This window comes from Erigeron canadensis, chromosome 5, assembly GCF_010389155.1.
Source record: "Erigeron canadensis isolate Cc75 chromosome 5, C_canadensis_v1, whole genome shotgun sequence".
NCBI classification, from domain to species: Eukaryota; Viridiplantae; Streptophyta; class Magnoliopsida; order Asterales; family Asteraceae; genus Erigeron; species Erigeron canadensis.
Window position 1 is genome coordinate 41,974,339 of NC_057765.1, and position 15,196 is coordinate 41,989,534.

Sequence of the window (15,196 nt, forward strand, 5' to 3'; positions counted from 1 at the left end):
CTCATCGTATAGTTACTAGACATAGGGATTTCAGTTATCGTCAATTATCATATCACGAATGATAAACGATCGATGACGGTCACATTTAACGTGGTTCCAACAATCTGACCGTATAATGGTAAAGCCTTGCACATATCCTAGACAACGAGATGTTGATCATGAACCGTTACAAATATTTAGAGGGAAAAACCCCAAGACTTGTCATCCATGGGGATTGAATGCAAGGCCTTAGGTAAAACCAGAAGTACCTATGACATCATTGGCAAAAATGTTTTTAGTTTGAAAAATTATATAACCTCAACCTATTCATTCCATACCTATTTTATAAGGAAGACTTATATGTTGATATTATTAGAAATCTTTTTCAAAAATACTACCCGTATTATGAAAGTGCATTGATAATATAAACGTGTTGAAAACAAAGTGAGGTATGTTCTTGTTGAGATTAAGAAAGTGTTTAATGAAAACTAATGGAGAAAATGCATAAAGTATAACATGAATTATGACAGATGACCCTTGCACCATCATTGTAAGGACTCCCACTATAAACTTTAACAAATATTTTGGATACATTATATTAATGACGTGTTTAATTCACAGAATGTTTTTAGGGAGAATAAAATCTTACAATGGAATTGGAATTTAAAGGAATGAAGTTTGACGTAATGTTTTTAATTTTTTGAAGATTCAAGTAACAAATGGAATGAGATTCCTTCCCTAATCCTCAAGGAATGGAGATTCTATCAAATGATGGAATGTTTACATTCCATTGGAATGATATTCTTTCCTCTTTGCACAACCAAACACTAAGGAATGGAATCTTATTCCAATTTCATCAAATTCCATCAAAATCTGTTACCCAAACGCGATAATGTAAAGACAGGAAAATAGAAATTAATGGTTTAGTTATTTGGTGGTGGAATTATCTTTTGTTGTATGACGTCTACTTAAGACAAACTGCCAATCCATTGAAATTAAGATTACGACCAATCCAATTGTTTATCCAGTCATACCAATCATATCCAATGTGTCACTTTGTTTTATTTGCTACTTTTTTTGTATGTGCTAAAGAATAAGTATTTGGTTTGATAATGTGAATCACAATAGGTATGAGTTTTTATATGCCTTGAAATGGGAAAGTGAATCAATTTAAAACCCAACTTCTTAAGTGGGTTTTTAAACTTTATGATGTTTTTGTGGGTTTGATATCTATTTTCAAAACCCAACCTTATAAATCAACGAGTTCACTGAAGATGAAGTCCATTCTTTCATTCTCATTCTTACAAACCAAATTACAGTATTTGTGTAAGAATATATAGTGTGCCTCAAATCATAATTGCTTGAGTTAAGTACTTTTTTCGTCCATGTGGTTTGTCGTTTTATAACTTTTCGTCTTCGCCGTTAACTTTTGGCTAAAATCATCCCCGTGGTTTGCATTTCGTCCTTGATCCGTTAACCCAGAGGCATTTATGTCTTTTCATCCATCTTAAATGCAAAATTCGTCCTTATGGTTTATCGTTTTTGCATTTTTCATCCTTATCTTTAACAAACCTCCAAACAAGAATTTAATCAAAAACCAAAACTAAATCAAATCAAAAACCTATATATACATACATATGAAGATGTAATTTAACACCAGCAGTACGACTAATTTAATTTAATTTATAAAAATGTTATAAAATTTACTATAATTTAACTCAATTGTCAAAATGTAGTTACTATTTACTCAAAAAATACCAAATAGGTACATTATTATAAAGTATAAGTTTTAAAGTTCAAAAATTAAAAAAATAGGGTAAATTACAAAAATCATTCATGAGGTTTGTTCAAAACTACACTAGTCATACCTACAATTTAAAAATTACGTGAGACATACCCATCGTTGCCAAAAACTTACACTGACCATACCTATCGCTGACGGTCGTCTATTTCGCCGTTAAGTGAAGTCACGTGTCATGCATGTGAGGTATGAAAACCGTAATTTCGTGCATACTTCAGGTATTATCATTGTAATTCATCATAAAAATAATTATTAAGAACTTTAGAGTTTTATTTATACTTCAATTATTAAGTTTGGTAAATATGAAGTTTATTATGAAAAGAAATTCAGTTTTTTTAATGAAAAATATATCGAGAAAAATAGTTGATACAAGAATGCATCTTTATCTATACTAAAAGACAACTGACCTAAGCAACTGACCTAATATCTTATTAACCAATCATAGTTCTCGATTTTATCAAATTGGGGATTGATGATGTCATTATTAATCTAATTATGAATTAAAAATCCTAATAATCATTATCCAGATATATTAAAATATTATATTTTAAATTTTAATGTTTGTAGAAAAAATATCACTAATTTACACTTTTTTGTTTTCAATAATTTGCACTTTTTACCCTCAGTAAATACTTAATTTATAATTATTTTAATCTACACTTTTTTGTTTTCAATCACAAATTTATACTTTTTAACCATTAAATCCAATATAGTAGATAATGAATAATAACTGATATTAGTTTTTTAAAACTAACTGTAATATTATTTAATCTTTATAACAATGTAAACTCGTATATTTGACACGAATCTAAAATATAGTTTATTATTATATATGTCATTATTATTTTGTTATACGTGTATAGTGAATATAACAAGGATGAGAATTATAAAAACCACTAAAATTTTCATTTTTATATTATTATATTTTATTTTTTTTTATCATTTATTGTTTTTAATAGAACCCTATTGATACAAAACAAAAAATAAAATAAAATAAAAAAGATTTTCTCGTATGGTTTGATGACATCCATCTCATATTAGAGGGGTAAATCAAAGTCGAAGACTCGTCACCGTTTTTGAGTATATCTCAAATTAGCAATCCTGTAGCATTTTGGGTTTGAGTTTAAGGGTTAGCTGTTAGTCTAACCTTAAAATTCCTAAGCCTAAACCTATATCGTTTGATGACATTTTTTTATAAATTATTTATTTTGAAATAGGTTTTTTAATATATAAATATATATATGTGTATATATGTGTGTGTGTGTGAGAGAGAGAGAGAGAGAGAGAATTTAATATACAATATCTACTTACTTTAATAAATGAAATATAAATATCTTAATAATTTTTTATTATGGTAACTTACACAGATGATATCTGAAGTATACACAAAATTACGATTTTGATACCTCACATGCACGACACATGACTTGACTTAATGGCCAAATAGACGACCGTTAGTGATAGGAATGGTCAGTGTAAGATTTTGGCAACGATGGGTATGTCTCGCGTAATTTTTAAATTGTAGGTATGATCAGTGTAATTTTGAACAAACCTTAGGTATGATTTTTGTAATTTACCCAAAAAAATATAATATTAAAATATTACAAAAAAAATTTTAAAAAATTCAAAAAAATAAAAAATGAGAACACCAGAACGGTATTACCGAAAAATATCAAAAATGCCAGAAATAGTTGTACCGGAGTACCACCTCCATACCGGTATTGCTGGTAACACCGACCGGTATATACCTGTATTTAAAACATTGTATATACGTGTTTGCATTTGAAGGTGATTGAGTAGATTCTCAAATATATATGTATATATAAGTTTTTGTTATGTTTGGATAAGTTGTTATCATTATTTTTTTATTTTTTTTTAACGGAGAGGATGAAAAATGCAAAAATGAGAAACCACATGGACGATTTTTGCACTTAAATGGATGAAAAGACGAAAATGCCCCTCACGTGACTTGCATGTGAGGGGGTTAACGGTAAAGTTATAACGGCAGGGACGAAATGCAAACCACGGGGATAATTTTAGCCAAAAGTTAACGGCGAGGATGAAAAGTGATAAAATGATAAACCACAGGGACGAAAAAAGTACTTAACTCTAATTTCTTTTTATAGTATTTGTGTAATGTAATGATTTATTTATTTATTTAATTTTTGATGGGTTTTTGAGTTATGTAAGAGTGAAAATTAGGATGATGATTTTATTTGTTTAATATGGAAAGTTGAAAACGATGGATTGTATTTTCATTGGTAGTGCTTTTCTGTGGTTTTGGGGGAGATGGTCGACCTATCGAAAATCCACCTACCATTGTGCTTTATATTATCGTCGATATATTATCGTCAATTAAACTCGATAAAGACTATTGGGTCCTATCACACTGATTATTACGGGGGGACCAACGATGTCTCCCTCCATGATAGGAAGTTTCTTTTATTGCAAGCTTGGTTAAATATATTATTTTTGGACAAAATTAATTACTTTATTTAGGTGACTATTCGAAATGCAAAATTACCATGAAATTAAATGAAGCTGAAAACAGCTACACAAGTTGCCTACAACAACATACACAAAATTTTTATTTATTATTATTATTATTATTATTATTATTAACGTGCATAAAAAAAACTTGTACCTTTCATATTAAAAGTTCGTCTCCTGATTTTCATAGTAAATGTACAAACAATTTATGCACTTTAAACACAGCCTTAAAGGCTGTATTTAGCAAACCCCTATTATTACTATTATTTATTATTATTATTATTATTATTATTATTATTATTATTATTATTATTATTATTATTATTATTATTATTATTATTTTGAAGCTGAAAACAACTACACAAGTTGCCTACAACAACATACACAAACTAACTCCATTATTATTGACTTAAACTACGAACACATTAATTGCTAGCTTCATTTCACGATTCTAAGTAAAATCCGAGTATACCTGACTCACTTTTTAGAGCCAAAAGTAACTTTCATATTGTGCCTAAGAAGTTTGGCAGATCGATGTTGCTTGTCATAAACATCGAATACTTGGACCTCATGCCATAAAATGTTGACATTAAAAAGGCCTATACAAATAAAAAGAAAAATAAATAAATATTATTATGTCCTTTTATAGTGAATGATAGTTTTATTAATATGTCACTTTTGTAAAAGATTAAAATAGAACTATAGTCATTGACCACGCCCAATAAATTATTGTCTCTTGTATAAATAAATGAACACCCAAAAAGTGCTCATTAACTAATTAAACTAGGAGTGTAAAACTAATAATATAGTACACCGTATTCCAAATTAGAGCTTACAACATGGTACATTGGTTATTGGTACATGTAAAAATTTTCAAAAATAGCGTAATAATGCACCACAAATCATGTTTCACATATGTATTGTCTAATAAATCTGCTTTATACATCCCACTTGTCTTTAGCCTTTACTATTATTATATGTGTTGTCTATTACATTTGTCTATGTATTAATTATATATTCATCTTGTCTTTCCTGGTCATATATGTTTTGTGACTTTTGTCTATTACATTTGAAATACATGGTTTATATATATATGCCTCTTACACCGAGAGGAGTAGCCTATTAAGGGACATTCCCTTGTCAAAAAATACGCCCCTCATCGACCCTTAAGGGCATTCCGGGATGTTCCAAATGTAATTTTGCTTCTTGCCAGTTCGATTTTAGAAGACTTTCCCCTTATACTACTTTTGTAGGCCACGTTGCATGTATTTGTTGGAGGAGGGGCATTCCTCCTCCTTTCACTACTACTCACAGCCTTATATCTACCATTTTTATGAAAATTTAATTAAAGTATTTGCTTATGTAACGTCATGTCATGTGTTTTTCTTTCTTTTAAATTAATATGTATATTTTTGACCTTTCATAATTTTAGTGAAGCAAAAAGTATAATAAAAGACGCTAAAATTATCTAAGGAAAACTTTGGTGTCGGTCTCAATGAATTCACATAGATCATGCACCACTGCACCAGTAGTCTCATACTTTCATAAAATGTCTTCGGAAAATATATGCTTGTTGGCTTCTTATCAAACGGTTCAAAGAAAAATTGGTGATTTGCAAGCTCTGTTCAAGTCTATTATGCTTGACTTTGTACGTAGTGCTCGACGTCAATAATGTTTAAATTCACCATAAATTTAATTTTTTAAAAATTACTAGGTCAATATAATTAACTTACAAGAAAAATTGTCAAAGTATTCATATTTTTTATTAAACTCACTTTTCCTTAAATATAACTCCATATAACACGGTCATAAAAGATAAGGGTGTAGTTGGTAAATTCAATTTATAAATAGTGTCAATTACACCCTATCTATTGCCACTTTTTGGCATACACATATTTGCTAAGAGAGTTGATATTATTTATATCTATATCTATACTACTATATAAAGCAAATTATTCCCCTCTCTTTAAGTAATTAAGACTTTGAAATGACTATATTACCTCTCTTCTTTATTCACTAACTTAAACATATTCACTTATATACTTATAATACCCTTAATGAAATAACTTACAACATTCATCTTTCGACCGTTAAATAACCATATTAACCTCTCTTAAATCAATTAATTTACATTCACTACCACGCCACTACCACTCCCACTGCCGGCACACCATCCGTCGCTACTACCATCACCGCTGCATTGTGCGAGCACCCGTCTAGTTTTCTTATAAAGCAAATTAGCTTTAAGTCATTAAGAACATGATAAGTCTAAAATGCCCCTTACCTTAATACATCTTTCTATACCCACCTCTACAGTTGGACTAAACTACCCCGAATCTATCTCATTCTTAAAACAAAATTCCGTCGCAATGCGCGGGTATTATGCTCGTTACCATAACAAGCAATAAATCTATCACAACTGTGCATCACATATTTATACAATATGCTGTGAAACTTGTACATTATGATATATGCATCATATTTTATGATACATTTATCATTTCCCGTTTACTAAACATTGACTCTCTTTAACCGATTGAAATGAATGTTGGGTAGCAATGAAAACAGAAGGAAAAAATGTGGCCCCATACTTCTCTTTTTTTCTTTTTTTTCTTTTTCCCTGTGTTTGTGTTTTGCAACTTTTAGCAAATTTTGGCTCTTTGCTTACTCGTTACAAATTGGCATTTTTTTTAGGCAAGTTTTGGTAAGAGGATTATAGTGCCACATGTCAAACAACTTATTAGCTTAAAAATGTGATAAAAAAATACCAAGAATCCTAAAATGGTATTACATCTATGTAAATTTTTTTTTTTTTTTAATGATAGTCCTTAAGGTTGTTTGTATAAACTATTTACATTGTTTTGCAAAAATTCAAATAGTGATTTTTGATGTATAAAGCATTAGGTTTATGCATGTAAAAAAACTATCAATGCTAATTTTTAAGGCTGTGATTATCATATTTCAAAATAAAAGTTAATAACTAAAACTCACATTATTTAAATAGTTACCATATTAAAACTAAAATATGTGTCATTCTAATTTGTATTAGTTTTATTTGTGTTGCAAACAAGAATCTTAATTTGATGTATTTTCATAAAGAAAATACTAAATGAAGTCTTTAAAGCATAAAAAAGAATTATACCGATCACCCTTAACTTTTATGGTAAATGTACAATAAATAATGTATTTGTATGTAATATTCAGTGTAAAACGTTAATGTAAAATCTGACTTGATATTCATAAAACTGAGTCGATATACTGATCGAGTTCGATATAAAGGGATGTAGCATTGTTTTCTAGCAAAGCGCGTGCGTAGTCCTTTTTCAAACATTAATATATCTCCATCATCACAAAACCTGACTCTGAACTCCCCCATTCACATCTCCCCCTTTCTTTTTCTTCATCACATTTTCCATCTCTTTCCACATTCTCTTTTTTTTTTCCCCTTCTAAAAAACAAACAAACAAAAAAATGTATCAAGACAGAAGACCAGGCGGCGGCGGCGGTGGTGGCGCACCTTACGGAATCCTACTAGCAATAGTAGTCATCACACTAATCGGCATCCCGATATTCCTGGGAGACGGCGGTGAAGCAGTTACTGAATTCATCTCAGAACTGTTAAGTCCGTTTGGTTTGTTACTACTTCCAATCGTTCTGTTGTTAGTTATTCAGTATCTGTCCTCAGAATCCGGATCTTTCGTATCCGGAATCTTTTCATCGGGTGAACCGAATTCTATACATCGGGCGAGCGGATCTCCGGTCGGCGTTGCGCTTGTGCTTCTTTTGGTGTTATTTCTTTTGTATAATAAGTTTTCGATATTCGGAGGCGATGATGATTCTGATGAGTAGTACTAGTAGTAGATTTAGCTAGCTACTTGAAAATTCAACAAAAACAAACCATCTACAAGTTTGTTAGTTCAGTTATTACTTCTTCGATCTGTTGTTATTTTTTGTTTATTGTTTCTTATATATTGTGAAATTATTATATTACTTTACAGGTAATCAAGGTATGGATGTAAATGGTAAAATGGAGTGTTTTTTTCTATAATGAATTTTGAATCTAGATATTATTTTTGGTGAATTTTGAATCTTGATATGTTTCTTGACTTAATTGCCCTTGGTTGCTTGCTCAAAGTATACTTTACTTTATGAGCTGGTTGCTAATAATGATAAATCCTTCTAATATATTCGGATAGTTTTTTTAAAAAATATCTGAGTTAGTAGTTAAAATTCGAGACACAAAAATGACATTTTATTGAGCAATATGCGAAACTTGAAAAAGGTATGTCCTGATGAAACTCATGATTTTTGTAACCAATCGTTTACTTCTATAAATATATTCAGTGTATCATTAATAAACCTTTTACAATCATAATATTATGACGCTTATAATTCACTCATTGTCTTTCAGTATTGCTTTTTTTTTTTAATATCATGTAGTAATCCTATTATTACGAAGATTGTTATGTGTTTTTTTTTCAAAAGCATATATCATTACTTCAAATAATAAAAACATTTTATATGATGGTTGAAAATTGTATTTAATGCTAGATATTATGCAAACATTATTTTGACTTTTGTGTACTGCGCTCGAAACTCGTTGGTGACTGGGTAATTGATTTAGGGGTTAGTTATTGTAAAATTAGTATTAAAGTAAAACAAATAAGACCTTGACTCTTTGATCATGATAATATTGATTCATGGAGATTCACGAAAAACAAGTATATATATTAATGTACACTGATTTTCATGATTCATGATAATTTTTAGTGAACATAAACCTGTTATTTTATTTATTTTATTTTAATTTATTAACCCATCGATTGATTAAGATTTGAAGGAGTATATAAAATTCACAATGCGTCGGTGCAATATTATTTCTTTGAGGATGTATGGTTTGCTTTTTACCCCTCAAGGCCTCAAGTTTAGCTAAAGTTGCAGTGATCAATCATCAATGTATTGTTCTTCAAGTTTGGTTCCTTTTTCTTTTTGTTTTGTTTCGTTTTGTTGCTTAAAGCAAAAAAATTATCAAACTGTTCTACTTTTTCATAATAATAATGTTTATAAAACTATTGTTTATGGATGTAATTGGACCTGGTAGACATTAAGACAAAAGTGTAAACATTATTCAAATATGACCATATTTTCTTTCTTCCTTCCAATACTATATGTGTTGAATAATACAAGAGATAAAATAGAAATTAAAAATAAAAAAGTTGTCAAGTTTACTATTCTTTAATTACATAAGATCAGTTATAAATCCATTATGTAGCCCTTGAAGGTGAATTTTACCCAATGTCTCGAGTTTGAGTTTTGAGTTTTCGCATCTCAAGGTATTTACACGAGGAAGGGTTGGAAGTACAACAAATCTTAGTTAAATTTGCCTCCAGCACGTCTGAATCGTAACTAACTTAAAAAAAAATAATTATAAATCCACTTTGAAGCCAAGAGACATACGTTTCGAAGTAAACAATGCATCTAGTTAAGCAATGTAGCATCCTATGTAAGCCTTGACTAACCTAAGCTTAGACAGCACAACTTAGTGATCTAAGTCACTAACTTTTTGGTTCTAATAAGTGTTATGTCTTGTTCAACCATATTTTACTTTTTAATTTAAAGTAAAACTTTTTAATTTAAAGTTAAAGATGTTTTCCTTTATATTATATATAAGTCACATGATCTAGAATCAAGATTACTTTACAATTAAAAACAAAATGATATAATGATTTAATCTATCAATGTGACATAGTTATGGAACCACCTTTAGTGATTATCAATTTATAATTTTGCAAGAGGTCACACCATATCAGATACAATCTTGAAGGTCGCCAAGTAAAAGTTCCGAAACGGTCACACCATATCTCGTTTAATCCACGTACAAGATATATTTGCATTAACACGAGTCCATAGATAGGGGGGTAAGTGTAAATGAATCATAAGAAATATGGGTGTAAAGTGAAAAAAATAATCCTCAGTCAGAGGGTAAAATGGTCATTGACGTTGACTAGGGTGGCGCGAGGCTTTTTGTGTGGGTAGTTTTGACAATGATGTCCACTCAACTCATCCCACGTGCCTTGGACTGTGAACTATAGGATCCCGATTTTAATTAATCATAAGATCTATTTTATTAAAATAAAAAGTTAATTATAGAAATCGTCTCTATCGTGGTATCCAGCTTGCAGGTTTTGTCCCTAACTTTTAAAAATTACAGTTTCCAAAAATTTTTGTTCCGTCCAACACTTTTGGTCCAAATAACTAATAGACGTTAAAAATCCCATCACGTGACCTGCACATGATGGGTATTTTGGTCTTTTCATTGCTATAGGACCAAAAGCGTAAATAACTCTGAATTTCTACATCTATCTTCTTCATCTATATATCTATACATATAATATACTCTCCCCGTCCCACTAAATGTGTCATATTTTAAATTTTCAAAGTCTTCTTATATAAACTTTGATCTTAAATATATTGGTTTGTGTTATATAATATTTGATGAAAATTATACCGATAAAATATACGTGTAAAAACTCAATCGATTCATATAAATTTCATCAAATACAACACAAATTAAAATATTTAATGTCAAAGTTTATGAAGAAAAACTTTAAAAATTCAAAATAAGACACAATTAATGAGACAAGACCGCCCTTGTCCCTTTCCTTTATCCATTCCGCCTCCTTCTTTGCTTTGTGGCCGGCTTCTCGTCTTCCGTCTTATCCTTATTCATCCATCCATCCTCATCAACAAATCAAAAACAAATCAACATATAACATAACATATAGGTGTATAATACAATTCATATCTATGTAATATATAATAAAATTTATATTAATATGAATCAAATCTATATCTCAAATATATACAAACAAAATAAATACCCCTATTAAATTTTTCTTTCCTCCATACATAAAATCGTATCTATATCTGTTTATTCTTTCTGCCACCAATTTTTTTAGATCGAAGATATTTTTGTTTAGTTCGATGGATTTTTGATCAATCAAGTTTTTTCAAATAATTGTTGGTAAAAGATGTGTTATATATATATATATATATATATTTTTCTGGATTATATAAATTTGGTGTTGTAGTTAAATGAAGATGATGATAACCTAGTAAATAAGTTATGCTATGTTTATAGATTTTTGAACTAGTGTAATTATTAAAACATAGGGACGAAATCTGTAATTAACTCAAAGCCAAATTACGAGATTACCTATCACATGCCTGACACGTGACCTCTTTATTAATGGACGTTTATGGTCAGGACCAAAAGTGTTGACGGAGCAAAGTTTTAAAACTGTAATTTATTAAATTTAAGGACGAAAGCTGCATGTAGAGGTTCACAACCGTAATTAACTCTAAAATAAAATACCATACTACACATAAAAGTTGAATCTATTTGAGCTTCGGTTTTCATTTTTTAGAACACCGGTTGTATTACAGTGAGGGACTTTCGGCAAATGACCAACGACACCAAAACACATAATAGTCAAATCTAAACATTCATTTCAACTATAACATTAAATCCAAATAAAAAGGAAAAAAAAAAAAAAAACTTTGAATATAATAAACCCCCATGTTTTACCTAAGATAGGTACTACATGTTTTACCTAAACTTTCCCTAATATGTATGTATATGCTAGACAAGTTACTGCCTTTCAACACCATCAAACACACCATCCCCTCCCATCCCCATTCTGATGTCTCCATATATTCTTAGACATTAGTCCTTAGAACCCCGCTATCCAGCCCATTATGTCAGAATAACGCAAATGTTAAAATATTTAACTAAACGTTTATAAGATTATCATAATATCATCATAGCTATCTTGTTTCCCTGTATAGTAGTAATTAGGACAAATTGAATCAATATTTGTTTTTGACTGTTTTGCTAGCCTCTAAATTTTTTTACAATCGTTATGCTTAGAGCAATGGACTTAAGAGGCAGGATTGTAAACTTGCAGACTATCATGTATGATCGATATCACATATATCAATGATTACTGTACGGTTAAGCTATTGCTAGTGAACTAATCCTTCATTTATTTTGCACGACTCAGCATTTGGTAGACCATGAAATAGCATTGACAAGTAGAAATAGAAATAGCAAAAGATAAAAGTCAGATCCACCAATGAAACCCAGCCCATAAGATCAAACAAATACAAAGCAACAGTGCACACTCTACTAACCGAATCATAACATAACTCGAAAGCTGATAATATACTTGGCCAAAACTTAGACATAGATTTTTTGAGAAGAGACAAAGATCCATGCAGTTAGCACCTCACTGATCGCCTGGTAGACTCTTGATGATATCAGAATCACCTAAAGCAATTCGGAACCAAAAACGTATTAGACAAATATATTCAAAGGATGATCTCAATGAAAATCATATCTCAAATTTAATACCTGCGTCAATGATACTTAGGCATGACACACGGAAATACTTCCCACAAGCAGTTCCAAGATCAACATTGTCTAACCAACAATTAATGTAAACAGTATCAGCAAAAGGAAACCAACAAAAATGGATTAGACGAGAAATCACAGCCAATATAAATACAACGGTTTAAGATGCACATACTTCCATTGTAATGGTGGACGCCAACCTTGGCAAGCATGGCATAGTACTCGATCTCAGATTTCCTTAAAGGTGGGCAATTGTTTGAAATGATAATCAGTTTACCTGCAATTCAAATCAATTATATAACAAAAGGTTTCAGTAAAAGATGCATAATCAATCCAACATCAAAACAAGAATCCAAGTCAAAATATTAATTCACACCTTTAGAACTCCTGAGAGACTCGAGCACGGTCTTATAACCAAGAGTGTACTTTCCACTCTTCATCACAAGAGCCAACCTATTGTTGATAGACTCATGTGTCTTCTTCTGCATATACAATACAGAAAAATACTTAATATTACAACAAAACTAAGGGTAAGTTGGATATATACACTTTATAATATTCCTAGTTATATCATTTATTGAATAATATGATAGATTGTCAAGTCAAACAAACTTTTAGGCTTTTTTTTTTTTGAAGGGCAAATCAACACTACTTCTAAACTACCCAAAATAACCCTAAACTACCTGGCAAGAGCCTGTAGCAATTAGGCTAACCCCACATTCAGAGTAATACAAGGATATAAGATTAATCACTAACTACTAAACATTTTTAGAGATTTAGCTGTAATTAAATTAATAACTTGAGACACTTATACTTATTATGAGATGATAAAGGTAAACTAGATAATGAAGAGGGTTATGAAATGACGCACCGTTTTCTTTCCGGACACCATTGTAGCTCCTCCGAACACAGCGACTACAGGTTTAGGGACCAACATCCAATTAAGGCAAGAATATAAAAACAAATTTACATCATCATTATTAACAACTATCACAAGTAGTAATACGGCAAATTATCAAGATTTCATTTGACAGTTTGTATAAGAAAAAAACTACATTTGTACAATAAATTTATCATGAACAAAAATTATTATAACTATTATAATAATAGTAAGTAACTGGTATTCATCATTATATCCTTTGTAATACAAAAAAAAAAAGATAATGATTAATCACTAACTACTAAACATTTTTAGAGATTAAGTTGTAATTAAATTAATAACAGTAACAATACATCCTAATTAACAAAAAAGATACCTGCAAATGTGAAAAAGAGTTCTTCCGGCGCTGTTGTGCTGTGTTGAAGCAGGAGAACCCTAATTTATCATATGTCTGTAATATTATATAGTCGGACAAATTATAGTGTGTTGCTGGGCTGAAGACATAGATGGGCTTGGGCTAAAGATAAAAATAAAACAAGAAAGTTACTACAATAATTGTAGATTTTTAACAACCCTTAACGAGTTAACGGCTTAACCTGTATAAAATTGTATACTTTATTAATGTTAAAAGTACAATTGATTCATGCACGTTAATGATACATGTCTGTCATTGGCAAAACGCTGTAATTGTTTGCTAAGCTAAAAATTTCATGAAAATGAATTAGCAACCGAAACGGGAAAAGGATTCCCTAAAGCTGCTTTAACTTTATAGGTAAAGTTGAAACAACTTGAACCATTGGATTAAAATCAATTGTTAGAGATTAAAAATTCAAGTTTCAATCTCAACCATTGATTTTAATCCAATGGTTCATGTTCCTTCAACTTAAACTATAAAGTTAAAGCAACTTTAGAGAATCTTTATCCGATTTGAAGTCACTAATGTGTTTTATTTGATTTTTATCTTGTTATGATACAAACACACAATAAAGATTTTTTTTTTTTGAGTTTTGTTAATGACAAGTTGTCAGTATTAATTAATTTGATACATTAAAATTTGTATTTTGTTTTACGAAAATTCAGGGAGACGGTTATTGGTATATAAATTATTACTTTTTATGCATATAATAAAATGTTGATGACAACCCTAAGGCTGTCATAATCATTTATATATATATATATTAACAAACAATACATATTACATTATTATATGAATTTAAATGTGTTAAAAAAAAGTATATTTATTTTAATTTCATAAAAATTCATATAATTAATAGTTAGTATTTTCTAATAATATAGGTAAGCTAACGTATTGTTTGAAAATTAATAATTTTAGAAAATCTCTATCCTTTATATGATTAAAGATGAAATTGTTTAAAGAAACAAGTATACCATAAAAGTGTTATAAATTGTTCAAGATTTAAAGATAGATAGGAAGGTGGTTAAAAAACCTTAAGAGGTACTAGAGGTTAGTTTAAACCACCAAACAAACACATACATGTCCTCATGCATGCATATATACTTCCACACACTCTTGTTTCTGGGAGCTTTTTCACTGACCTCGGTAGAAATATGAACATCTATATTCTACATTCACATACTCTACGTATGACAGGATTAAATATAGTTGTACACC

General features: G+C 29.9%; 2 protein-coding genes across 2 annotated transcripts; one reads left to right on the forward strand and one right to left on the reverse strand.

Moving 5' to 3' along the window:
- The first annotated feature begins 7,590 nt into the window (after positions 1-7,590).
- LOC122600937 lies at positions 7,591-8,351 on the forward strand. The gene has a single exon (XM_043773716.1). The coding sequence runs from the start codon at positions 7,742-7,744 to the stop codon at positions 8,117-8,119; it is 378 nt and encodes a 125-aa protein (XP_043629651.1). The 5' UTR covers positions 7,591-7,741; the 3' UTR covers positions 8,120-8,351.
- A 3,984-nt stretch (positions 8,352-12,335) lies between these two features.
- LOC122599645 (60S ribosomal protein L30) lies at positions 12,336-14,021 on the reverse strand. The gene is made up of 6 exons (XM_043772187.1): positions 13,940-14,021; positions 13,555-13,598; positions 13,060-13,165; positions 12,859-12,960; positions 12,684-12,752; positions 12,336-12,599 (listed from the first exon to the last, which is right to left on the reverse strand). The coding sequence occupies exons 2-6, from the start codon at positions 13,573-13,575 to the stop codon at positions 12,559-12,561; spliced, it is 339 nt and encodes a 112-aa protein (XP_043628122.1). The 5' UTR covers positions 13,576-13,598; positions 13,940-14,021; the 3' UTR covers positions 12,336-12,558.
- Positions 14,022-15,196: the final 1,175 nt, after the last annotated feature.